Source organism: Monodon monoceros, unplaced genomic scaffold (genome assembly GCF_005190385.1).
Source record: "Monodon monoceros isolate NGI ecotype Baffin Bay Population unplaced genomic scaffold, NGI_Narwhal_1 Super_Scaffold_21, whole genome shotgun sequence".
Lineage (NCBI taxonomy): Eukaryota > Metazoa > Chordata > Mammalia > Artiodactyla > Monodontidae > Monodon > Monodon monoceros.
In genome coordinates, this window is record NW_021703778.1 from 35,360,083 (window position 1) to 35,386,871 (window position 26,789).

At 43.1% G+C, this 26,789-nt stretch overlaps 1 protein-coding gene across 1 annotated transcript in view; it reads left to right on the top strand.

Moving 5' to 3' along the window:
• Positions 1–22,268, top strand: part of BNC1 (basonuclin 1) — a 30,113-nt gene extending 7,845 nt beyond the window's left edge. Inside the window, exons 2-5 of the mRNA XM_029239390.1 lie at positions 11,979–12,078; positions 13,148–13,383; positions 15,382–17,228; positions 21,479–22,268. Of these exons, the coding sequence (XP_029095223.1) occupies positions 11,979–12,078; positions 13,148–13,383; positions 15,382–17,228; positions 21,479–22,163 (2,868 nt within the window). The 3' untranslated portion in view covers positions 22,164–22,268. The remainder of the gene's footprint in view (positions 1–11,978; positions 12,079–13,147; positions 13,384–15,381; positions 17,229–21,478) is intronic.
• Positions 22,269–26,789: the final 4,521 nt, after the last annotated feature.

Consider the following 26,789-nt stretch of genomic DNA (forward strand, 5'->3'; position numbering starts at 1 on the left):
CTTTTTTTGTAGTATCTTTGTCTTGTTTTGTTATCAGGGTGATAGTGGCCTCATAGAATGAGTTTGGGAGTGTTCCTCTGCAATTTTTTGGAAGAGTTTGAGAAGGATGGGTGTTAGCTCTTCTCTAAATGTTTGATAGAATTCACCTGTGAAGACATCTGGTCCTGGACTTTTGTTTGTTGGAAGATTTTTAATCACAGTTTCAATTTCATTACTTGTGATTGGTCTGTTCATATTTTCTGTTTCTTCCTGGTTCACTCTTGGAAGGTTATACCTTTCTAAGAATTTGTCTGTTTCTTCCGGGTTGTGCATTTTATTGGCATAGAGTTGCTTGTAGTAGTCTCTTAGGATGCTTTGTATTTCTGCAGTATCTGTTGTAACTTCTCCTTTTTCATTTCTAATTTTATTGATTTGAGTCCTCTCCCTCTTTTTCTTGATGAGTCTGGCTAATGGTTTATCAATTTTGTTTATCTTCTCAAAGAACCAGCTCTTAGTTTTATTGATCTTTGCTATTGTTTTCTTTATTTATATTTCATTTATTTTTGTTCTCATCTTTATGATTTATTTCTCTCTGCTAACTTTGGGTTTTGTTTCTTCTTTCTCTAGTTTCTTTAGGTGTAAGGTTAGATTGTTTATTTGAGATTTTTCTTGTTTCTTGAAGTAGGCTTGTATAGCTATAAACTTCCCTCTTAGAACCGTTTTTGCTGCATCGCATAGGTTTTGGATCATTGTATTTTCATTGTCCTTTGTCTCTAGGTATTTTTTGATTTCCACTTTGATTTCTTCAGTGACCTTTTTGTTATTTAGTAACGTATTGTTTAACTTCCATGTGTTTTAAGTTTTTTACGTTTTTTTCCCTGTAATTGATTTCTAATCTCATAGCGTTGTGGTCAGAAATGATGCTTGATATGAAGTCAATTTTCTTAAATTTACTGAGGCTTCATTTGTGACCCAAGATGTGATCTATCCTGGAGAATGTTCCATGCATACTTGAGAAGAAAGTGTAATCTGCTGTTTTTGGATGGAATGTCCTATAAATATCAATTAAATCTATCTGGTCTGTTGTGTCATTTAAAGCTTGTGTTTCCTTATTAATTTTCATTTTGGATGATCTGTCCATTGGTGTAAGTGAGGTGTTAACGTCCCCCACTATTACTGTGTTGCTGTCGATTTCCTCTTTTAGAGCTGTTAGCAGTTGCCTTATGTATTGAGGTGCTCCTATGTTGGATGCATATATATTTATAATTGTTATATATTCTTCTTGGATTGATCCCTTGATCATTATGTAGTCTTCTTTGTCTCTTGTAACATTCTTTATTTTAAAGTTTATTTTATCTGATATGAGTATTGCTACTCCAGCTTTCTTTTGATTTCCATTTGAATGGAATATCTTTTTCCATCCCCTCACTTTCAGTCTGTATGTGTCCCTAGGTCTGAAGTAGGTCTCTTGTAGCATATATATGGGTCTTGTTTTTGTATCCATTCAGCAAGGGCAGGCAGATTCTTAACCACTGCGCCACCAGGGAAGTCCTTGTTCGGCAGTTCTTGACGAATCAAGGTGTCTGACTTTTTTTCCCCAATGAAGCCATGTGCTCCCCTAGAGCGGACACTGGGAGTTCCTCATCTTTGTGTCTCCCTGAGGCTCCCCACTGTTACCTGTACATGGTAGATGCTTTAAAAAAAACAACAACGACCCCCACAAAAAAACAATTTGTTAGGGCTTCCCTGGTGGCACAGTGGTTGAGAGTCCGCCTGCCGATGCAGGGGACACGGGTTTGTGCCCTGGTGTGGGAAGATCCCACATGCCACGGAGCGGCTGGGCCCGTGAGCCATGGCCGCTGAGCCTGCGCGTCCGGAGCATGTGCTCCGCAGCGGGAGAGGCCACAACAGTGAGAGGCCCGCGTACTGCAAAAAAAAAAAAAAAAAAAATTGTTAAATAAATTGGTTTCATTTTGTCAAACTACTAATGGAAGGTGAAGGCATGATGAACATCTGGTCCATGTGTAATTCTCCAGGTGGGCATCAGTCCAGTGCTGCCAGAAGCAGATAAGCTACCTCACACAAAAGGACCTCATGGGTTTTCTTCTCCCTTCATCCCAGTTGTCCTGGGACACCTGGCAAATGATGTTACTATTTTCAGAATCCTAGTTGTACCTTTGTGGTTTTGCATATGTTAGAAAAACAATGAAAAACTTAATGAAAAGTGTAAGAAGTTAGAGCAAAATGAGAGGAGGGAAGGTAGGGAGCAAAAAACAAGAAAAAAAGCCAGGTCTAGTAAGAGAAGTTAGAAGTATAAAATGTGTGTTAAGCGGCAGAGTAGCTCCAAAGAGCAATGGGGTAGAGACCTCCCATCCTTGAATCAAGCATTTTCCCAAACCAGGAAGTCTAACTCTGCAGCCACAGAGAGAATGGGAATACAATTTCACTGGAGATGAAAAGAAAGTAAGTTCTGTCCCCACAAGCTAAGGGTGGTCCAGCCGCTTTAGAAGATGTTTTGTATTATAGATGGGCAGTTTTTGATATGCACTGTAGATTTCCAGGACTCAAACATATGAAAAGCCATTGTCTATATTCAACATTTAAAAATACAACTTGGAAAAACCCGCATCATTTTTATTCTAAAGCTTGGTGACTTTTAAAAAGTGATTTGTGATTTAGCTGACTGGGTCCCTTGATTTCAAGTTGGGAAATTATGATTCTCAGAACTGAGAATCTGACACAGCCTTAGAATCTCACATTTAAGAGAGGACCATAGACTCTAAACTTGGCCTCAGTGATCTCTACTAGTTAGCAGTTTTTCACATGATTTTTATGTGTCACTCTCCACAGTCGATAGGAAGGTCAATGTGTAAATTAGGAACAGCATTTGGCTGCTAGTAAAAGAGCTCCTTAATAATGGTTGCCATCCTTTCTGCTCAGCCATCCTTAGGGCATGACTTTGAGGTTGACCTCAAGTTTGCATCCATGAGGTCCAGCCATCATGTTCTTGTTCCAAGAAGGAGGAAGGAGGAAAGGCAAAGAATTCCCCCAGCTGAGTCAGTTCTCATTTATTTTTATTTTTTTTAACATCTTTATTGGAGTATAATTTCTTTACAAATGGTGTGTTAGTTTCTGCTTTATAACAAAGTGAATCAGTTATACATATACATATATCCCCACATCTCCCTCCCTCTTGCGTCTCCCTCCCTCTTGCGTCTCCCTCCCACCCTCCCTATCCCACCCCTCTAGGTGGTCACAAAGCACCGAGCTGATCTTCCTGTGCTATGCAGCCGCTTCCCACTAGCTATCTCTTTTACACTTGGTAGTGTGTATATGTCCATGCCACTCTCTCACTTCGTCCCAGCTCACCCTTCCCCCCCCCCATGTCTTCAAGTCCATTCTCTACGTCTGCGTCTTTATTCCTGTCTTGCCCCTAGGTTCTTCATAACCTTTTTTTTTTTTTTTAGATTCCATGTATATGTGTTAGCATAAGGTATTTGTTTTTCTCTTTCTGACTTACTTCAGTCTGTATGAGAGACTCCATGTCCATCCACCTCACTACAAATAACTCAATTTCGTTTCTTTTTATGGCTGAGTAATATTCCTTTGTATATATGTGCCACATCTTCTTTATCCATTCATTTGTCGATGGACACTTAGGTTGCTTCCGTGTCCTGGCTATTGTAAATAGAGCTGCAATGAACATTGTGGTACGTGACTGTTTTTGAATTATGGTTTTCTCAGAGTATATGCCCAGTAGTGGGATTGCTGGGTCATATGGTAGTTCTATTTTTAGTTTTTTAAGGAACCTCCATACTGTTCTCCATAGTGTCAGCTCCCATTTGTAAGGAGCTTTCTGTAAAGCTCCACCCAGCCACTTCTGCTTGCACACATTGGTCAATCCTTAGTCACCTGGCCACCAAAGGAAACGTGGAAATTAAGGTTCCTTTACTAAGGCAGATCAGGCAAAGGATATTGGATGGGTGTCTGTGATTAGTAAGCATGGTGCGGCTTTCTCATTGATTCATTCATTATTCTCTTAATACCAGTGGAAAGCTTACCAAGTATCAGGCCCAGTGCTAGCCACTAGGTATTGGTTTGGAGTTTCACTTTTGTTGCCTCTTTAGGGAATGATTCATTATAGAACAAGTTTTTGGAGGTTTTTATCATAGGTGTTTTTGGTAGCTCTGTCTGTGCAGAGTCAGATCACTAGAGCCCAGAGGACCTAAGATCTTGCTTGTTGTAGACCTGGTAGCAACAACAGTTTCACTGTGCTAATTGGTCTTTTCAACTCTCTATCTGTATATCCTCATTAATATGACTAAAAGGCCTCTGAGATAGGCAGGAACAGATATCCAGCCCATTTTATAGTCAAAGACTCCAAGGCATGGAGCTGAAGGTTGTATGGCTTAACAAAAAGTAAGACATAGACTGAGGACAATCATAGATTGTACTACCTCTCAGTGAAAGATGCTCAGTGTGATGAGGGGGAAGGAGTTTAGGCTCCCCAGCTCTGCCTCCAGAGGTGTCATTTTAACAGGCAAATCATATTAGTTTCATACTTTTTTCAAAGGCTAACTGTTAGACTTAGGACAAAACCATACTCCTTGGCCTGCCCCACAAGATCCTATGCACAGTGGTCTCTGTCACCTTTCTGACCCTCATTTTCCACCATTAACCTTACTAACTCCACTCCAGCTACCCTGGCCCCCTTTCTGTTCCCTGAGCACTTTCAGCCTCTTTTATGCCTCAGAGCCTTTGCACTTGCTCTGCCCGAAACACTCCTTCAATCTCCAGTTCTTCACTGGCTCCTTGCCATGCCTTAGGACTCAGTTCAAGTGTCACCTCCTCAAACGCCTTTGCTGACGACCCTGTCTAAAAGGCACTTACCACTACTCCTGCCTCTCCATGCCACCCAGTAAAATTGCTAGCAAAGCTTTCTGCTTATTTCTTCAATAGCACTTACCTTATTCTGAAAAGGTGTTGTTTGTTTGTTTACTTGTTTATTCTGTCTCTCTCTTGTAGAATATAAGCTCCTTGAGGGCAGGGACTTCATCATTCTCATTCAACACTTTAGCCCCCAGAGTTTAGAACGCCTGGCTCATAAACACTCAGTAAATATTTATTCAGTGAATGGGGTTTCTTTACCATGTGGAACTTTAATATCCTTATAGTTTCTGTCGAGATTAAATGAAACCATAAATATAAGTGCAGTTAGTACCAGGTACTGATAATTCAAGATATAATCTATGCTCAATATCCAGATTTGAGACCACCCTCAAGTAGCCTATAAGTTCCTAGCTTCCTCATCTATACAACGGGGTGGTGGTAAGAAATGAGATAACACATAGATACTGCTTACTGCAGTGCCTCACACGTAATAAATAAGCAATCAGTATCATAAACTATGTAACCTTGGGCAAATTACAATCTTCCGTAAGTTTGTTTCCTGAGAATAATTCCCTCCTCACAGTGATGTAGTGAGGATTGAATGTGATCACCTATTACATACGAATGCCACCATGTGGAAGGGCAGATGCTGGAAGAATAGCTAGTCTCGCCTTTGGACTCAGACCCAGTAGAATTTTGTGTGATGATGGAAATGTTCTCCTCTCTGCTGTCCTGTACAATAGCCACTAGCCACATGTGGCTCCCAAGCACTTGAAATATGACTAAGTGACCAAAGAACTGAATTTTTTATTTTATTTTATTTTAATTAAGTAGCCACATGTGGCTAGTGGCTACTGTTGGACAAGGCGGACTAAGTAACTTAACCCTACAAAGTTGTCTGGCTGGTATGCAGTTCAATCTTGTTCCTGAGCCAGATCGCAAATGACTCCCCTCAAAGGGCCAATACCATGAATCTGGAAATCCCAAAAGTCCTCTATGATTTTTCTCCTCCCCACTTCCATCTGGTCCCCCAAGAGTATCCCCCTGAATTTATCTTCAGTGATACGAAAATGTTTGCATGTACTAGAGATGAAAACAGCTTTGAAGTGCACAGTTTTTACTCTCAAGCTCAATAATTCAAATCCCATCAAAGGCCTGCACTGTCTAGCAGTGGATGTCTGTGCATCTACCCCACTGTGTGCCTGCGCTGGCCACTGCTAGGAGTTCAAGTCAGCATCTACTGACAGAAGGCCCATGGCAGCATCTCCCCAAGCTGAAGGTAGAGGGTATCTGGGAGAGGAAGTGGGACCCTCAAATCTACCTAAAATCTAGGTCATAACTTTCCATCCCCAAACTGAAAAAAACCAAATCATCCATCCTATACTAGGTGTATTAGTAATTTTGGGGTGAATGAATGAGCAAATGATAGTTACAAAAAGGCAAACCAGAATTTTGAATGTTGATTTGTAGCACATCAAAGTGATAACAACTCGGAAATAGTCTGATTAAAATGAGTGCGTAAAAAGCAATAATCATGTCTTGATGAGTTCGGAATGTTGTAAACATCTATCTGTCTTATGTTTCTGAAGAATGGAACAAGTATCAGGATTCTGAAAGAAAGGATGTAAGTTTTAAGAGTTTTCCATTATTGATTTACATGAGTACTTTTTGTCCTGTAATTAGAATTTTTGATTTGATTTCATCTTAGAAGTTTTAATTTGTCTGTAGATAATGGTGCTATAATTTTACTACATCGTGGGATTCTGAGATGGGTGGAAAAAACCCAAGGGCTTTAATGTTGGAAGTTTTCTTAGACACTGTAATTAGCATTTTTAGTTCATAAATAATTCTTCTGAGATTTATTTCCATAGATGTTTAATGAGCTTTATTAAAGCCTTATTCAAACAGGTTCATATAGAACCACATGAATGTTTCTTATAAAGCAGCATTCATACATTGGAATTACAGATAAAACTGCTTAAAATTCAGTCCCCAAACTAGAAGCTGCTATAACTGTGAATAGTCAGGTTAGGTCAGGGAGTGTCAACTGGGGGCAGTTTTGCCCCTAGGGGCATTTGACAATGTCTGGAAACATTTTGGTTTTCACAACTGGGGAAGGGAGGTGTTACTGTGGCACCTGGTGGGTAGAAGCCAGGGATGCTGCTTGACATCCTACAATGCACAGGACAGCACCCACCACAAATAATTATCCAGCTCAAAATGTCTATAATGCTGATGTTGAGAAACCCTGAGTTGGTGTCAAGAGATGCAGAAAAAAATGAGTTTCAACCTTAGGCTATGAAATGTGCTTGGAATTGTTCCCTCTGTAGTTTCACTGTGCTGGGCCTGAGATAGTGTCACTCAGAGTTTCCTGGGGGCTTCCCATGAGTCAGCCTTCTGAGCAGACTCTTTAGGGAGTGAAGGAAGTATGTGCTCAAGGACATCTTTCTCTAATTCAGGCAGGTCCTATTTTCCAAGTAAATAAAATGTGAATTCACTTTATATAGTTCCAATACCTTGTTTTTAAAGAATGAATAGCATCTTGAGGGACATAATCCAAAATAAGAACTTTTCTTCTTTTAAAAATTTCCATTAAAACAGTCATATTTGTAGAATGTAGGTGGTGAAATATTTCAGAGGTTTAGTACTAAGTGTGCTGGTAGCTATTGAGAGTATAGATGATTGGTTTGCCTGTGAGCTGACATTCAGGGAGTCGCAGGGAAGTTTAGAAGCTGGACAACATAAGAATGCTGCAAACTGAGGTAATGACACTCTTAAATTTTGACAGTGTGTAGTAGAAACTAAACCATTACTCATTTTTATCCTTTAACTTCCAGTCAAGATAACTATATAATTATGTGTGCAGGTATATAGATGTGTGTGTTTGTATATTTATCAGTAATACATTTGTATATGTGTACACAAGTAGAAACTCTATAACCAAAAAGTAAAATAATTTCTGTCATTAGAGCAATATTTCTTGATCTTATTTTTCATTATTCACCCCCCCACATGCATCTAAGGAGACTTTAGAAATTTTTTTCTAATTGTGCCTACCACAATGAAATTTTAATTTCACACCATATACTATATATCTGTTTATGTATGTATATGTGTGCTCTATACATAAAAAGAATGGAATAGTTTTCACCCTTTGGGGATGGTATACCCCAGATGAGAATGTATGCATTATTAGAGTGAGAGACTGTTCTGATCATCTGGAGTTCTTTATGTTATATTCTATGACTTTACAAAGAGCAAAACCCTTTTACCCATATTTCCTGTTTTTTGATAGCCTGTTGAAGGGATTAGGTAACACTGTTGCTGTCTGCTATACACCTCAGTTATAAACAGCCCTATTCCTTCACCTGAAAATCTCTGTCTAGTTGTTCTGTTCAGGCCCATTGTAATCCAAAAGAAATTGTAGATAACAGTCAAATCATGTAAAGTTTAACCTGTATTTAAGGAAGGTCACTGGTTTTTTAAAAGACTTTATTTTTTTAGAATACTTTTAGATCCATAGAAAAATTGAAAGGAAAGTACAAGGATTTCCCATATATCCCCTACCTCCACGTAGGCATAGCCTCCCCTATTTTCAACATCCCTCACCGGAGGGTACATTTGTTACAATTGATGAACCAACATTTTGACACATCATAATCACCCAAAATCCATGGTTTAACCTTAGAGTTCACTCTTGGTGTTGTACACCCTATGGGTTTGGAAAAATGTACAATGACAAGTATCTATCATTATAGTATCATACAGAGTATTTTCACTGCCCTAAAAATCCTCTGTGTTCTTCCTGTTCATTCCCCAACCCCTGCCAACCCCCTGGCAACCACTGATCCTTTTACTGTCTCCATAGTTTTCCCTTTTCCAGAATGTTTTAAAGTTGGAATCATGCAGTATGTAGCCTTTTCAGATTGGCTTCTTTCACTTAATAATATGCATTTACATTTCCTCCATGTCTTTTCATGGCTTTATAGCTCATGTCTTTTTTGTGCTGAATAATATTCTGTTGTTTGGGTGTACCACAGTTTATCTATTTGCCAACTAAAGGACATCTTGTTTACTTCCAAGTCTTAGAAATTATGAATAAAGCTGCTATAAACATCCATGTGCAGGTTTTGTGTGGGCATAAGTTTTCAGCTTCTTTGGGTAAATACCAAAGAGTGCAGTTACTGGATTGTACGGTAAGAGTGTGCTTAGTTTTATAAGAAACCACCAAACCGTCTTCCAAAGTAGCTTTATTACTATTTTGCATTCTCATCAGCAATGAATGAGATTTCTGTTGCTCCACATCCTCACAATCATTTGATGCTGTCAGTGTTCTGGATTTTGGCCATTCTAATAGGAGTATAGTGGACTGATTTTTTAAAATAATATTTTTATCAAAATATAATTCACATACCATAAAATTCACCCTTATAAAGTATACAACTGAGTGGTTTCACTGTATTAATTGAGTTGTGCAACCATCACTACTACCTGATTTTAGAACATTTTCATCACCTCAGAAAGAAACTCTGGGGTTCCCCTGGTGGCGCAGTGGTTGAGAGTCTGCCTGCCGATGCAGGGGACACAGGTTCGTGCCCCGGTCCGGGAAGATCCCACATGCCGCGGAGCGGCTGGGCCCATGAGCCATGGCCGCTGAGCCTGCGCGTCTGGAGCCTGTGCTCTGCAACGGGAGAGGCCACAACAGTGAGAGGCCCACGTACCGCAAAAAAAAAAAAAAAAGAAACTCTGGTCAAAATTTAAACTATCTGTGTTTCAAAGGGTACTGTGAAGAAAGTGAAAGGATAAGCCAAGGATTGGAGAAAATATTTGCAAATCATATATCTAGTAAGGGACTTGTACCTAGAGTATATAAAGAACTCTTATGACTCAATGCTAAAAAGACACCCCAATTTAAAAATGGGCAAAAGATCTGAACAGACATACAGATGGCCGTCAAGCACATGAAAAGATGCTGAACACCATTAGCCGTCAGGGAAATGCAAATCAAAACCACAATGAGATACCACTTATGCCCAGTAGGATAACTACAGTAGAAAAGGCAAACAGTAACTAGTGTTGGTGGGGATGTGGAGAAATCAGAGCCCTCATAGACTGCTGGTAGGAATATAAACTTTAAAAATCAGTTTGGGATTTTTCTCAAAAAGTTAAACATAGAGTTACTATATGATCCAGCAGTTCTACTCCTAGGAGTATATCCCACGCACTGCAACGAAGAGTAGCCCCCGCTGGCCGCAACTAGAGAAAGCCCGCCCACAGACACAAAGACCCAACGCGGCCAAAAATTAATTAATTAATTATTTTTTTTTTTTAAAGATGAAAACAAACAAAAAAGATAACCCTTTCCCCCCACTACCACCCATTAGCAGTCACTCCTCATCCCTACCTGCTCCCCACGACCCCGGTAACCACTAGTCTGCTTTGTGCCTCTCTGGATTGGCCTGTTCTTGACAGTTCACATAAATGGAATCATTCCACCTGTGACTTTTTGTACTTGGCTTCTTTCATGAGCATAATATTTTCAGAGTTCACCCATGTTTTAGCAGGTATCAGTACTTCATTCTTATTGCCTAGTGATATCCCATTGTATGGACATACCACATTTTGTTTATCCATTCATCAGCTGATCAATATTGAGGTTGTTTCCACTTCGGGGCTACTATAAATAATGCTGATTTTAAAGTTCGGGTACAAGTTTTACGTGGACGTATGTCTTCAGTTCTCTTGAGCTTATACCTAGGAGTGGAATTGCTTGGTTGTATAGTAACTGTGTTTGTGAGGATCAGCCAGACTGTTTTCCAAAGTGGCTGCACCATTTTACAGTCCCACCAGCAACTGATTTTTGAGTGAGGACTAGCTATATACTCCTTAAAGTGTCCTAGGCCAGATTCTCCTCTTCCCTGTCCCCACCCAAGGCCACATAGTCCCTTAATTGTCACATGGAGGGTTTAAACCCATAGTCATAGGGCTCTTTCATCCCCTCCAAACACAGAGACACTCCCCAGTGTCAAAGCTCTCTTGAATCATACAGATTCCACACAGCAGTGCTTCCCAGGAATCTCACTGACAGAGCTCCTGTGAGAGCTTTTTCTCTTTAATAAGAGATTATGTTCCTCAGGCCTCTATCCCCTTTTGAGAAATTCATCTTAAAAATGCACGTGAAGTGGGCTTCCCTGGTGGTGCAGTGGTTGAGAGTCCACCTGCTGATGCGGGGGACACGGGTTCGTGCCCCGGTCCGGGAGGATCCCACATGCCGCGGAGCGGCTGGGCCCGTGAGCCATGGCCACTGAGCCTGCGCATCCGGAGCCTGTGCTCCGCAACGGGAGAGGCCACAACAGTGAGAGGCCCGCGTACCGCAAAAAAAAAAAAAAAAAAAATACACATGAAGCTTTGTTCTTAATACTAGAACTTTGTTGTCACATACATCTCTAGTTTCAATTTCAGTTGTGTGTTTGCACACTCCACACCCCCACACCACAGCCGACATTTCGACTGCACCTGGGCATCGATGCAGGGCTTGTCCAGCCTGTGTGCATCTGTCGGTCACACAGTCCAGTGAGCGGGGTCGGGGAATCATCGTCAGTGTGGTCAGCCATTGCATGTCCTCAAATCTATCTTGATATTCAGCCTCTGCCTCATTTTGGGGGGTAACGAATTACACATGTGTGTTACTCTCAGTTCTGATTGCTCTCCTATTTACTTGTGTCAGGGTAGCCCTTGTATACCTTTCAGGGTTGCTGTTCTGGTCAACTTAGAGATTCAGTGAGAATGTGACTCTTCTTCACCCTTTCTGTGTCCTTAATAACAAGCAAGATGTTTCCTTCCCACCTGTAATCCTTTCTTATAAAGAGTTCTGGGATTTTAGCCCATTCTCGCATGCAGAATATCTGTGTAGCATGTTCACCGTCTCCAGGTCTGGGGCCAGCTTCCCCGCTTTCCAGGATACACTGTACAGGTCTGGGCCTGGCACAGAGTGGGCACACATCACTCAAAGAACGTTGCTCAGTGGAGGAGTGTGTTTTGTTATGTAAATGTGATGTGTGCTCCACGCCTCACTAACATGCCAGGTATCCCTGTGTTCTCTTTTGCAGGCCATCGGCTGTACTCTGAACTGTAGTTGCCAAAGCTTCAAACCAGGGAAAATAAACCACCGTCAGTGTGAGCAGTGCAGACATGGATGGGTGGCCCACGGTAACTTCATTTTGCCCCCTCTCTTGGCCTTTAGCGTACCCTTTAAATAACTTACAGTTATTCAGGAACAGATTCAATATCTAAGAATGACAGCTAACATTTGTAAGTTACTGCTATGTGCCAGGTAACAGCCTAAGAGCTTTATATATGTTATCTCTTTGAATCTTAACAACTCTATATGACAAGTGTTTATCAACCCCCTTCTAAAGATGTAGAAAATGGTGCTTCAGGGCTGTCATTCTGCAACAGTAGAAATGTTCTGTGCTGTCTAATACAGTAAGTAGCCTCTAACGCAGGGTTGCTAGATGGAAAAACAGAATGCTCAGTTGAATTTGAATTTCAGTTAAGCTATACATAATTTTTTAGCCTAAGTATATCCCAATGAATATTTTTGGTTTAAGTGTATACCACTTATTCATTTTTTATCTGAAATGTATATTCAAGTTTAATTTTTATTTGTTTATTTGCTATACCTGACAGCCCTACACTAGCCACATGTGGCTACAAGCACTTGAAATGTGACTAGCGCAACTGGTGAACTGAATTTTTAGTTTTATTTAATGTTAATTAATTTAAATCTAAATTTGAATAGCCATATGTGACTGACTGATGACTGTTGCATTGGACAGCATGGAGTTCAGTGGCTTAACTTGCCCAGCCCAACAACTAGATAGTGGCAGACCAGGGCTCAAACCCAGATCTGTTGGATTTCCAAGTCCAGGTTCTTCCCCAGACCCCATGCTTCCTGGTTTTCCATCCTCTTGATTATGCACCTGCCGCCTTCGTTTTTACCTGTTTTCCGTGCACGGTCCCTACTTGCGGCTGTTTTACTCCTTAGGTATGCCACAGGAAAGGGAGAAAAGAAGCCTCTCAGCCTAGTCCATTTTATTTTAGAAGTTCCTGAGAATAACTTGGAGCCAGATAGCTATTAAGATTATTAATTGTTTGCATATTTGTGGTTTTTCTACTGGAACAAATAACTGAGAGTTAGCGCTAACCTACTTCTGTGCAGTGTTTCTCTTAAAAGTAGAATCTTGAAAAACGATATTTCTTCAATTCACTTTTTCAGCTCTAAGTAAGCTAAGGATTCCCCCCGTGTATCCAACAAGCCAGGTGGAGATTGTTCAGTCCAACGTGGTGTTTGATATTAGCAGCCTCATGCTGTATGGGACCCAGGCCATCCCTGTTCGCCTGAAAATCCTACTGGACCGGCTCTTCAGTGTGTTGAAGCAAGATGAGGTTCTCCAGATCCTCCATGCCTTGGACTGGACCCTCCAGGATTACATCCGTGGATACGTGCTGCAGGTATGGGGACCATGGGCACTGTTCTCCTAGAATGTCTTCCGAAGCTCGTGTCCATGGAACTGATGTAACCCAGTTGCCTACAGTGCTACAGCCATTGGTAGTCATCCTTCCCTTTCATAGTTATTTCTAATGTCTTAAGCCCTACCTCATGTTCTGGGTGAAATCCAGTGCCTTTCCTCAAGGTATCTGTAAAACTTGAGGATGCGGGAGCATTACATATTCTCTGATTTAGGTTTCACTCAGCCAGCTCTTCCACAGTCAGCCATTTGCCCCATCCTTGGTGCTGCCTCCATTTCTGTTATTATCCTCAAACTATTTACTGACACAAGACGTCATGTTTCAGATTTTACTGAGAGTTTGGGGTTGAGGAAGGGAACTTACACTGCAGAACGGCACAGCAAACAGTTACAATTTCATGCCACACCTTCCTGTTCTTTAAAGCCCTCTGCCATCCATCCTACTGCTAATTTTCCTTCCCAGGCTCCATCACCTTGTGATATTTCTGTGTGCATGCTCTGGCTCATTCTCTCTCTGCCTCCGCAGTTCCTTTTGGCCTCCTCGCATTTTCTCTACGTCTCTCCATCATTCCATGCCTTTTGTCCCTTCTCTCATCTCTTTCCTTTGCAGAGTAGTTGTACCTCTTTTTCTGTACCATACTGTGGGGGGTAGGCCTTATGCTTCCTATCCGGAGAGGCTATCAAGGTGTTTCAACAGCAAAGAACATATTCCCTGGTGTGAATTCTATCATTTCTCTGACATATGAAACAGCTACAGCATTTTCTTTCTTGTCACTACGCTAGAAAATGTCAGCTAACTTTGATAAAAATTTCAACGAAATGGGCGGATGAATGTTATTTCCAAGACTAACATACACTTCAGTCTAACTCAGCTGGGCCATAACCCTGAAACAAACACTAATAACAACCAATTATTGACTTAGACCCTCTTCCAGTAATCTCACAAGGTAGGTAGATTATCCCCATTTTCCAGTTGGAAAACCAGAGACTGAGTGCTTCTAACTCTTGCTGAAGTCACTCAGCTTGTATGCAGCAGACTGAGAATTTGAACCCCCTTCTTTCGAACTCTGACAATGCCTCCAGTCTTCCTCTGGAAACATGTTTGCTCACCTCGAGTGCAGGACCCCCAGCAGGCTAGAAACCACCTTTTATGTAGAGCAGCATTATGATCTTACATTATGACATAGATCAATATTTAATGATCCTAATAATCTTGCTTTCTAGTGTTAGGATTAAAAATATGGAATCAATTACCTTGAACCTCTGGTGCATGAAAAATTTATGATGTTACCTTCCTCATCATCTTCAGAACTCTTACACGCACCGTGAAAAATCTCAGTAGGCCGTCAAATACATGTTCTGTGATAAAATATTTATTGTCGTTTTGGGAAAAGTTAGGCCTTGCTAGAGTTTGAAAGATCTCCAACACTCCAGTGTAATTACAGCTCTGCTTTGTGAACATAGGCAATAGATCAATACAGGTTCATTTGTTTTTCAATGTTAGTTGCTTGGGAAAGATTATTAAACTTGCAGCGAATAAATACTTGAACTATATCTAGGCCTGATTGCCTCATCTATACTCTTTAGATAAAGAAGTTACTATTGTTCAAATGATACATATTTTAATTTTAGTGGAGGAAAATTATGCCTGATGCAAGACAACCAATTCGTTTGAAATAAGATGGAAAATAATCACCAAACTTCCCTTAGGCTTGAGTGATATCATTTTATTTCTCTCTTCTGGACCACTGCTTACCTTTGTGCAGTTTATTTTCTGCACAGGGTTTCTGTCCTAGGACAGTGGGGTGAGCGAGGGCTGAACTCATCAAGCCTTATGCTCACAGGGGTGTCTTTTTCTAATATGTACAAAAGTGCCCTGTGGTGCTGGTGGAGGCCCTGACCACATACGTGGTTCCTTTCTTAGAGAAGAGGGTAAGGAATAGTAAATTAATTGCCCTTTTTAATTCTGGTTTGGGTTTAGGATGCATCAGGAAAGGTGTTGGATCACTGGAGCATCATGACCAGTGAGGAAGAGGTGGCCACCTTGCAGCAGTTCCTTCGTTTTGGAGAGACCAAGTCTATCGTTGAGCTCATGGTAATTCAAGAGAAGGAAGAGCAGTCCATCATCATCCCGCCCTCCACGGCGAACGTAGATATCAGGGCTTTCATCGAGAGCTGCAGCCACCGGAGTGGCAGCCTACCCCCTCCTGTAGACAAAGGAAACCCCGGCAATATACACCCCTTTGAGAACCTCATAAACAACATGACCTTCATGCTGCCCTTCCAGTTCTTCAACCCCGTGCCTCCCGCACTGATAGGGTCAGTGCCCGAACCATATGTGCTGGAGCAGGGTCAGGACCAAAGTCAGGACCCCAAACAGGAAATCCACGGACCCTTCCCCAACAGCAGTTTCTTAACTTCCAGTTCCACCCCATTTCAGGTTGAAAAAGAGCAGTGTCTAAACTGTCCAGGTCCTGTTACTAAAAAGGAAGACAGTGCCCATTTAAGTGACTCCAGCTCATACAACATCATCACAAAGCTCGAAAGGACACAGTTGTCCCCAGAGGGCAAAGTGAAGTCTGAGAGGAACAGCCTCGGCACAAAGAAGGGCCGGGTGTTCTGTACAGCGTGTGAGAAGACCTTCTACGACAAAGGCACCCTCAAGATCCACTACAATGCCGTCCACCTGAAGATCAAGCATAAGTGCACCATCGAAGGCTGTAACATGGTGTTCAGCTCCCTGAGGAGCCGGAACCGCCACAGCGCCAACCCCAACCCCCGGCTGCACATGCCAATGAACAGAAACAACAGGGACAAAGACCTGAGGAACAGCCTGAACCTGGCTGCCTCTGAGAGCTATAAGCTCCCCGGTTTCAGGGTGACTTCTCCAGACTGTCGACCTTTCCCTGGCTACACTGGTTCAGGGGAGGATTCCCGGAGCCAGCCAGCCTTCCCAAGCATCGGCCAAAACGGAGTGCTTTTTCCCAACCTGAAGACGGTCCAGCCGGTCTTTCCTTTCTACCGCAGTCCGGCCACCCCGGCTGAGCTAGCAAACACACCTGGGATGCTACCTTCCCTCCCTCTGCTGTCCTCTTCAATCCCGGAACAACTGGTTTCCAACGAAATGCCATTCGATGCCCTGCCCAAGAAGAAATCGCGCAAGTCCAGTATGCCCATCAAAATAGAGAAGGAGGCTGTGGAGATAGTGGATGAGAAGAGGCACACTCTCAGCTCAGATGAAGACATGCCCCTGCAGGTGGTCAGTGAAGACGAGCTGGAGGCCTGCAGCCCCCGGCCAGACAGAGCCCCATTGGGAAGCTTAGGGAAGCCTGGTCCTGAAGGAGAGAGGCCCTGCCATCTCAAACCGGCGATCGAGTCCAGCGGAGCCCTCCGCCAAACCCCCGAGCAGGCCACATACAACTCGGAGAGGGAGACTGAGCAGAAGTCAGTGCTGACCGTGGTGCCACGGGACGGGGAGGATGGTGGCCGTGAACCTCACCTCACCCCCGGGGTGGAGCCCTGTGTCCCTTTTCCTGATTACGTCAAACTGCAGCAGCGCCTGCTGGCCGGGGGCCTCCTCAGTGCTTTGTCCAGCCGGGGGATGGCTTTTCCTTGTTTTGAAGATTCCAAAGAGCTGGAGCACTCAGGTCAGCACACATTAGCGAGGCCGAAGGAGGAAAATCGCTTCCAGTGTGACATCTGCAAGAAGACTTTTAAAAACGCTTGCGGTGTGAAGATGCATCACAAGAACCTGCATGCCAAAGAAATGCACACGTGCACGATGGAGGGCTGTAAGGCCACGTTCCCCTCCCGCAGGAGCAGAGACAGGTAAGACGTCTGGTGGCAATCATTTCTTCCAAGGCAGGGGTTCTTAAACTTTAGCATGCATCTGAGTCACCTGGAGTGTTGTTAAAACAGACTTCTGAGCCCTCCCCCTAGAATTTCTGCTTCACTTGGTCTGGGACGAGATGTGAGAGTTTGCATTGCTAAGTTCCCAGGGGACACTGATGCTATTCCAGGGACCACAGATTGAGAAACGGTGTTCTATAGATCCAGATTCCTGGATTTTCAATTCCAGAATGTAAACTCATTTAGCCACAAAACCTGACCTGAAATGATGTGAGGCTATTTTAATCTTTTTAAATCTCCCTTTGTGTGGATTTTTTTACTATATATTCCGTACAGAAATGTTAATGGATTTATTATGGGGGCATTGCCATGATATGACAGTATATGCATCATTCTGCCTTTTTAAAGCCTGAGAAATTTTGGATTCAGAAACATCTGGCCCCAAGGGTTTGGGATAAGGCGTCATGAACTAGTTCACACAATAGAGGGGGAGGAAGCGGGGGAGCTTTTAAAGTTAGGATTGTAGCTCCCCAAAACTTGCCTGATTTTCATTTCACACCATGAAGTCCACAGAATGAAACGTTTTCTCCGATTTCTATTTAACCACTATTTTTGAAAGAAAGAATAACTGCCTGATTGAAGGTTTTTGAAATACTAAGATATCAAAGAGTAAAGGCAATTAACAGGTTATTTCAGTGTCTGTGATGTATGGTTCAAAGATGAGAAGTCTTTCAGTGCCGGGTTTTCATGACCCCACCACACAGAGTCAGACTGTTTGTACAGAGTGCCCGGGTATAGAGTATCTCTCATCACTCTGGGGACACAGCACTGGCGTTACTATCTTACTTGTGCTTTTCTTAATGAACTTGAGTCGCATAACCACTCTTCAGGTCGCCTTCCTCCCCAGCCTGTAAAGGGAAGAGGAAGCTTACCAAAAGATGACCCCAGGAGGCTTTAAGGAGAGAACCAGCTCACTGATGAAATGCAGCATTGTGGATGCTAAATGGTTCACAGAATATCAAAATGTTACATTCGCTCAAACAAGCTTGACTTCGAGCAGCTCAACACCACCATTGCCTCAGTCCAAGTTGTAGCACCTAATTTATTAAGAGGGTGAAAATGTATAGACTCCCACACACATTCCTGGACAGGGCTCCTAAGAACACACACATTGTCTTGAGCAGAGAGGATACGGCAGGGGTGATGTTAGTTAAAATTCCTGTTTCTGTTGCCGGATGTTGCACCAAACCACCAAGATACCCAAATTAGTGAGCCAATGCCCCTCCTCCACCCTCCAAGAAGGGTGTTCGATCATGAATAAGCTGTCGTTATAAAGAAGAGATAGTCATATCGGTCAGGTTATCCTTGATATTTATGATACTGTTCTGACCTACATTGTCTACTAAATTAGAAGACATATTGAATTTAAGATACTATTTATATTTATTTTTCATATATTTAACATTTTCTTATTTTGGAACCTATTTGTGATGCAAACCTCCTGCCCCACCACAGGAAAACATCTTTCGTTCTAAATGTAAACCACTAATTCTAGTAGTCTAGAACTTGGACTGCGTTTTCCCTAGAATCTGTGATTAAAATGATACTATTTTAAACAGGACTTTGTGAGCAGTCCCGGGCCCACCACCATTTTTCTGAGTCAGAGATGAGAATTGCATGGCTGTCATGATAACTGATGTCCTCTCTTCAAGCCACTGCTACTGCCAACAGCAGTTCCTAGGACCCATCACAAAGGGACGAGGACAGCACTGTGGATACTTATCCAACAAATAGTTAATAACCTTCTGTGTTAGGTGCTCTAGACACAGTCCCTGCGCACGAAGGCCAGTGGGGCAGACAGAGCAGTAAGTAGGTGATTACAGCTGAGGGTGGTGGCTGCTAGAAGCGGGGGTATTCTGTTACGGGCACATGGGAGGGCGCCTAACCAAACTCTCTGAGAAGTTAGGGATGGTTTCCCAGAGGAGTTCTGTCTAATCCAGCAGCTTGCAGAAGTTTTGGTCTCACAGCCCCTTTACAAATTCTTAAAACCTCAAGACCCTCAAGAACTTTTGTCTCTTTGGGTTTATATCTATCAATATTTACTGTATTAGAAATTAAAATTGAAACAATACGTATCATATCACTTAAAAAAACCTATTATACGTTACCATTACATTTTTATGAAAAATAACTACATTTTCTGGATCAAAAACTTAGTGAGAAGTGGCTTTGTTTTACATTTTGCAAATATCTTTAATGTCTGGTCTGGTAGAAGACGACTGGGTTCTCATACCAGCTTCTGCATTCAATCTGTTGCAATATCACAGGTCACGTAGCCTCTGGAAAACTCCACTCTACACTAGTGAGAGAATGAGCCTGAAAAGAGAAAACAATGTCTTAGTATCATCATGAAAGGAGTCTGACTTGAGGGACATCCTGAAAGGATCTCAGGGACCACTAGGGGTACCCAGACCGCAATTTGAAAACCACTGGTCTCAGCTTACCTAAATAGTCACAAACAGGAGGGAAGAGTTGGAGGGGGAGGTGTAGAGGTTGAAGGGAAGAAATGCAGACCTGGGCAGTAGGCACAGCATTAGTCCTGGAAACAGAAAGCCTGGCACGTGGTCCACAGGGTTTTTGAAGCTGTGGTACTCACTGGTCTCAGGGGACATGGCACCTTGGGAAGTGCATCTAACCCTCTGAGGATGGTTAAGGAGGAGAGAGGGCTTCCCACATGTTAGCTCTTGGTGTTCATGGGATCCTCAGGAGTTGAGCAAAGGGCCCAGAGGTTTGCTTTGTTGCATCAGGGACCTTTCTGTGCAAGGTGTTCCAGTAAATGTGTTTGTCAGACGTTTTTTTTGACCACTTGTGTATACTGGAACCTGTATGTCAATCTAATGTCTGGTTTTCTGCCGAGACATACCTGCCCCTTCAACCCAGGGTGCTGACATAATCACAGGGCAGAGTTGCAGTTGAGAAGAGCTGCTTGCAAAGTGGGTGATCTGGGAGTATAATTCTGATTATGTCCCAAGAAAAGAATGTATAAGAGGATTAAAAAGAAGTTCAGAAGTAAATTTGATACATTTTATGAGTAACACCCCTTCCATATGTCCTTGGAGATTTAGAAGAGAAAATTTGATTCCTTGTCATTTAGGTGAGGGTGTTTTTCCCAGTTTGACCCTGGCATGCATTCTGATCTGTGTTGGAGGAGGTATTTTCCCTGTTTGGAATTATTCTCCAATCACCTTTAAGATTGTACCCTCTGGTAAGGGGTGTTTTTGCTCGTCAATAGTTAGGGGATCTCCGAGCAAGGCCGACATTGATTGACAAGTTACATCCAAATGATATCTTATGAGTAAAAGGCATGTGTCATAATGGATACTTATTATCTGCCCTTTAGGAGTAATCATTGGGTAGATGATTGGCAGTGTGCTCACAGTGCTGCATTTGCAAGATTTCTGTCTGGTATATAGTGAAATGTTGCAGATATGAACTAAATTTAGCACACACACGTGTGCACACCCCCCACACACACTCATGCACACACATACAATTTCTAGCCAGTCAGATTATCACACCTGTAGAACTTGCGTGGGGGTGTGTAAGCAAATACTCTAGACCACCATGCAAGCCACATAGGAAATTTTAAATTTTCTGGTAGCCACATTAAAAAAGTAAAAAGAAACAAGTGAAGTAAGTGTTAGTAACATATTTTATTTCACTCAGCCTATCCAAAATATTATCATTTCAGTATATGTCATAGCCACCTTTCAGGTGCTCATACACTTATGAGTAGCTGTCATACTGGACAGTGCAGCTCTAGAAGATAATATTTCCTGGTTTCATTGAAATAAAGTCCTCTGCTTAGTTCCTTATTGTCTGTGACCAGTTTTCTTCTGGGATCTCCTGGTTCCAGTGTCCCAGTTGAACTGGCCTAACTGAAGTAGTCTAGCCATTCTCTAAAGATGAGGTACCAGAACTTACGTGTCAATCAGATCGTGGAAACTGAAGAGAACTACATATTCTGTTGACCTTTCTGGTCAAATGCTAACTTGTGACAAGTGGTGAACGGCAGTGGGCAGTGTCCACCACACACACACTGTATCACTTCTCTCATGCCACAAGCTTTCCTGGTATCTGCCTAGTGTCTCTACTCAGAATGAAGGCTGTCTTTAACACAACAGAAACAACAGCCCAACCCATTGCTAACAGTCTTTTCACTCTTGTAGACACAGTTCAAACCTAAACCTCCACCAAAAAGTGTTGACTCAAGAAGTGTTGGAGAGCGGTGAAGACCATTTCCGTGCAGCTTACTTGTTGAAAGATATGGCTAAGGAGGCCTGTCAGGGTGTGGCTTTCACACAGCAAGCCTCCCCGACATCTGTCATCTTCAAGGGAACAAGTCGGATGGGCAGCCTGGTTTACCCAGTAGCCCAAGTCCACAGCGCCGGCCTGGAGAGCTACACCTCCGGTCCGCCAAGCGAGGGCACCATCCTGGATTTAAGTACTACCTCGAGCATGAAATCGGAGAGTAGCAGCCATTCCTCCTGGGACTCAGACGGGGCAAGCGAGGAAGGCACCGTGCTCATGGAGGACAGCGATGGCAACTGTGAAGGGGCGAGCCTGGTCCCCGGGGAGGATGACTATCCCATCTGCGTCCTGATGGAGAAGGCCGACCAGAGCCTTGCCAGCCTGCCGTCTGGGCTGCCCATAACATGTCACCTCTGCCAAAAGACGTACAGTAATAAAGGGACCTTCAGGGCTCACTACAAAACTGTGCACCTCCGCCAGCTCCACAAATGCAAAGTCCCGGGCTGCAACACCATGTTTTCGTCTGTTCGAAGTCGAAACAGACACAGCCAGAATCCCAACCTGCACAAAAGCCTAGCCTCCTCTCCAAGTCACCTCCAGTAACAAGGTAGCGGACCACGTTTGCTCAGATAAGCATTTGTCGTAATTCAGGAATAAGGTAGTCCAAAGAAAAGCTTCTAACTCTGTTTAGTTACCATTTGGGGCAAGCGAGGCGAAGAATATTTGAGTTGACTTCATAGTCTTCGACAGCAGGATGAGCAGAAGACAAGCCTCGTGAGAAGTTGCCATTGGGGTGGCGTTTCCTATTATTTTTCTTAGCCCAGGAGGTTTACCACTGACATAACAAAAACTTGCAGAAACGTGGTTTTCCCCAGATTTGTTTACACATTCCCTGGGAGAGCTCCAGGTCTGCAAGTTGACAGCAGGGTCCCAGGACCTGGGGGCAGCTTGAAGTGAGGCTTGTAGTATTAAGGGTCAGTCGAGTGTCCTGGGACACAGACTGTCACCACGGGTGACACCAGGAGCCACTCCCAAAGATCACATTTTTGAGTCCCTGCTTTAATGAGTCTGAAATCCAAACTGGAGTTTGGGAAAATGACTGTTTGAGACTATCCCTCCATTTAGATTGGAGAATTGCCTTTTTTCCCCCTGAAGATCTCATGTGTTACTCCAGAGAGTTCTCAAAGGAAGCACGTTGGCCTCTAATATGTAGGAACACAAATGTTACCCAGGATCTTAGTTCTCGCTCTGTAACACGCGTTAAGAAGCTAGGGGGAAATACTTCATGCACTTAAAAATAGCGGTCTTCAATTTAATTTAAAATGTTTGCTAATATTTAATTTGTGTTTATGTTCTGTGAGTGTTTGTGGTGAGTGCAGACATGTCACAGTGTGACCTCTGGGTCTCTGCTCAGAAGCAGAACAAGTGACAACCTAAACTGCAAAACCACTGCCCATTTTTGTTTGGTGACCTTCAGCGTCTGTTCATTTAGATCCCCTGTGGAACAAACGCAGGCATGATTCTGGCAGGACCATTTGTATATATTCAGCCAAAGTGTTTAGAGAATGTGGTCCTGATGGTTGTTGTGCATTTTCATTATCACTGGATCCCTCAGTCTTCACCCTTTTATAAACGTGTAAGATTAGGATGAACTTTTGAATTTACATGGTAGAAAGAAAAGTAGGACATTATTGCCATACTGTATGTCTTAATATTTAACTTATTCTGAAATATATTCTGTACCATTATACACATTTGCTTTTGTAGAAAAGAAGCATAATAGGTCCTGTGGAAGGAGACCCTGTCCTGAAATTCGGCATTTACAATACCCTAAAAGTCCATGGTTGGGAAAAAGAAATTGATTTTGTATTAAAACTTCAAGTTAATCACCTTTTTAAACTCATGGTTGGTTTGAGTAATGAAAAGCATCCTTAAAGAGAATTGGGGCTTTATAAGAGATACTATATTCCTCTGACCCAAAGGTGAAAAAAGCCAATAACCTGTTACTGATTATTTCAACATTTTTTTAAAATAAATGTGACAACTTAAAATTTGTCTCTGCTTAAAGTGAGATGTATCTTTCAACTGTTTTGTTACCCAGCTGTTTAATATTCCATTGTCCCCAAAGTGGAAAAATTTGTATACAAATGAGTTTTCTATGATTTAATAAAAATATATGACACATTTTTTGTTTAAAAAGGCAAACCTTTGTCAAAGCAGTTTTGTCATACATAGTGCGTGTTGTGTGAGTGCATGTGATCATCATACACACACACACACACACACACACTTACAAATTTTACAGATCTAACCACTCAGGGAAGGTCTGGTGGACAGGAATCAGTAACTACTGTCCCATCCTAACAGGAACTGCAGCGGTTCATGAGTTGCAAAGAAATCAAGTGGTTACTTCACTGGGAGGAGGGGCTAGGTATCACTTATCAAGGAAAATACAGGGATTTTTTAAAATCTGTGCTATCAAAGATAAGTCTTATGGCCAATGCTCAAAATGGAATGTAATGAAAGATTTAAGCCTCTTCTTTCTTTCTTAAATATGCAGGGGTTTTTTATTTTTTTTAATTTTTATTGGAGTATAGTTGCTCTACAATGCTGTATTAGTTTCTGCTGTACAGCAAAGTGAGTCAGCTATACGTATGCATATATCCCCTCTTTTTTGGATTTCCTTCCCATTTAGGTCACCACAGAGCACTGAGTAGAGTTGCTTGTGCTAGACAGTAGGTACTCATTAGTTACCTATTTTATACATTAAAGTAAGTTTTTATTATCTTTTAACAGCTTTGCCTCTTTCTTCTACCCTTCCAACATATAGATAAAAGCACAATCCCACCTACCCATCCAGCCCCCCTCTCAGGTGATGTCAGTGTCCCTGCTTCTTATTTCAGTGGGAGAATAGGAGTCATCAGAGGGGAACTTTCTTAGCTACCGGCATCTGCACTGCTCCCGCCCGGCTCTGGGGCATGTCATCTCTTGCCTGGATGACTGCTGTAACCTCCTCACTGGTCTGCTGCATCCATTCTCATCTCCTACAGTATCCAGAATGTCCTTCTAAGTTACAGATCCAGTCCTGTAGGGCCCCAGCTCGAAACCCTCCAAGGTTTCCCTTTAGCAGTTAGTGTAAAATCCAGAGACCCTCCCAAGGCCTACAAGGCCCTAAAACATTTTCCTGCCCCTGCCGCTTCTCCGTTCTCTTTTCATTACAGTCTTTGTCAGCCGTCTCTCCCTCCCTCTCACCATAGCAGCTGTTCCAAACCTCCAGTTTGCAAGGTCCCACCCCGTGGACTGGTCATATTCACAGAGCTGACCTCACTTCCTGCTCTCTGAGAATTAGGTGGGAACCCCTTCAGCTTCTCCCCCTGTGCCCACCAGCCCCCATCCATTTGTCTGTATTCATATCCATCCTCATGTGGTCACATCTGCCTGGACCTCCTGAGAATCTAACTTGTGCCTGGCAGACAGTCAACAGTGAGCTGCAGGCCTCTGTGAGAAGGTGACCAGGATCCCCCCTGCACTCCCACCGCCCATTTTGCCCTCACACGCAGACCCGTCACAGCCTCCTTAGGTTCATCACCTCCCACTGAGGGATCCGAGTCTCCCTAACTCAACCTTTCTGATTTTATCCATGTGTGCCTGGGTGGCTATGTTAGTCTGGGTCCTCTAAGAAGCAGATGCCAGTAGGACTAAATGTACAAGGATGGTATTAAGAGACACTCTTGAGAGAAAATAGGGAGCTGGGGAAAGCGGGAGGAGCCGGCAGATGCAATGCAGGGCTGACCCCAAGTAAAGAAAGGAAGGAGGGAAGATTGGGTGAAAGTATCTTGAGACCGCCATGTACCTGAGGAAGGTTCAGCATGGCCTTTGGGGAGTCCCTGTGTCCAGATGAACCATCTGAGCAGTCGGCCCCCATCTCCTGGGAATGGGTTCCCTGGGAATCGTTTCCCTGCCATGCTCCGTCTTGGCTGCGAGCAACCCATGGGAAGTGTGGCCACTGTGCAAACGTGGCAGTGGACGTAGAGCATGATAGCTGTAGCAGTTGGCCAAATCTTACCTTTCTAAAGCCCCTGGGTCCTGTTCAAGGTGCATTCAAACCTATATTTTTTCTCTAGACTCAAAAGAAGTGTTCACTTTCTTTTTGAAGACTGATGCCCTCACCTCATCCCTCCGGCTGCCTCAAGGTTGTCGTTCCATCACTTTTCTCCTCTCCCATTCATTATCAAATTCGTCTTTCTAATGGTTCCATCTCTCTAGCCTGTGACATTTGCAAATCGCTCTCATCTCAACGATTACAAGAAAAAAGAGCTCTCTGTCCCCCCTCCCCCGATCCCTTCTGGTGACTCTTCTTTCCTCCTTGTGCACCCAATTTCCTTAGAATAGTAGACTTTGCTTCTGTCCTATGGCTGCACTAATCTTGCTCCCGGATGGCCATATCCAAAGGACACATTTGGTTCTTTGGTGAACACTGGTCCCTCCCTGGCCTTTTTCTCTCCTCGTGCTCATGCTCTTGGTTGTCTTATTCATCCCCGTGACTTGCAACCCCAGCAGGATCCCTCCAGAGCTGCCCTCTTGACTGTTGGTTATCATGGAATAACCCACAGCATCTCCAGTTCAACTTGTCCTCAGCTCAGTTTGTCGTTTCCCCACCAATCAAACATTTTTCTCCTTCTGTTTCCTCGGATTGAGGGAGTGGTGCCATCACCTGGCCAACCCAAGCTAAGACACTGGGGGCGGTACTGAGCATGGTTAAGAGCATAGCCAGTACTGAGTATGGTTAAGAGCATAGCCGGTACTGAGTATGGTTAAGAGCATAGCTCTTTAGGTCTGACTGCCCTTGGCTGTTCCACATACTAACCTGGTGACCTTGGCCAAGTAACAGCTTCCCTGGGTCTCAGTTTCCTCATCTGTATCATGAGTATAAAAATATACTCATGAGCTTTGATAGTTCATGATGAGACTCAAATGACATGGTGTATATGAAACACTTAGCACAGTGCCTGGCACGTACACCCTCAACAAACATTAGCCGTAAGCATCGTCTTTGTCACCATCATCATCCCTATCCTAGACTTCTCCTTTCATCTCACTCCCAACAACAGCACTCAGTCACCAAATCCAAACAGCTCTACCTGTGCAAACGCTCTCACATCCTTCCCCTCTTTCCTGCTCACCATCGATGTAAGTTCATCAAGGCAACCCTCCGCTCCGTTCTCTGAG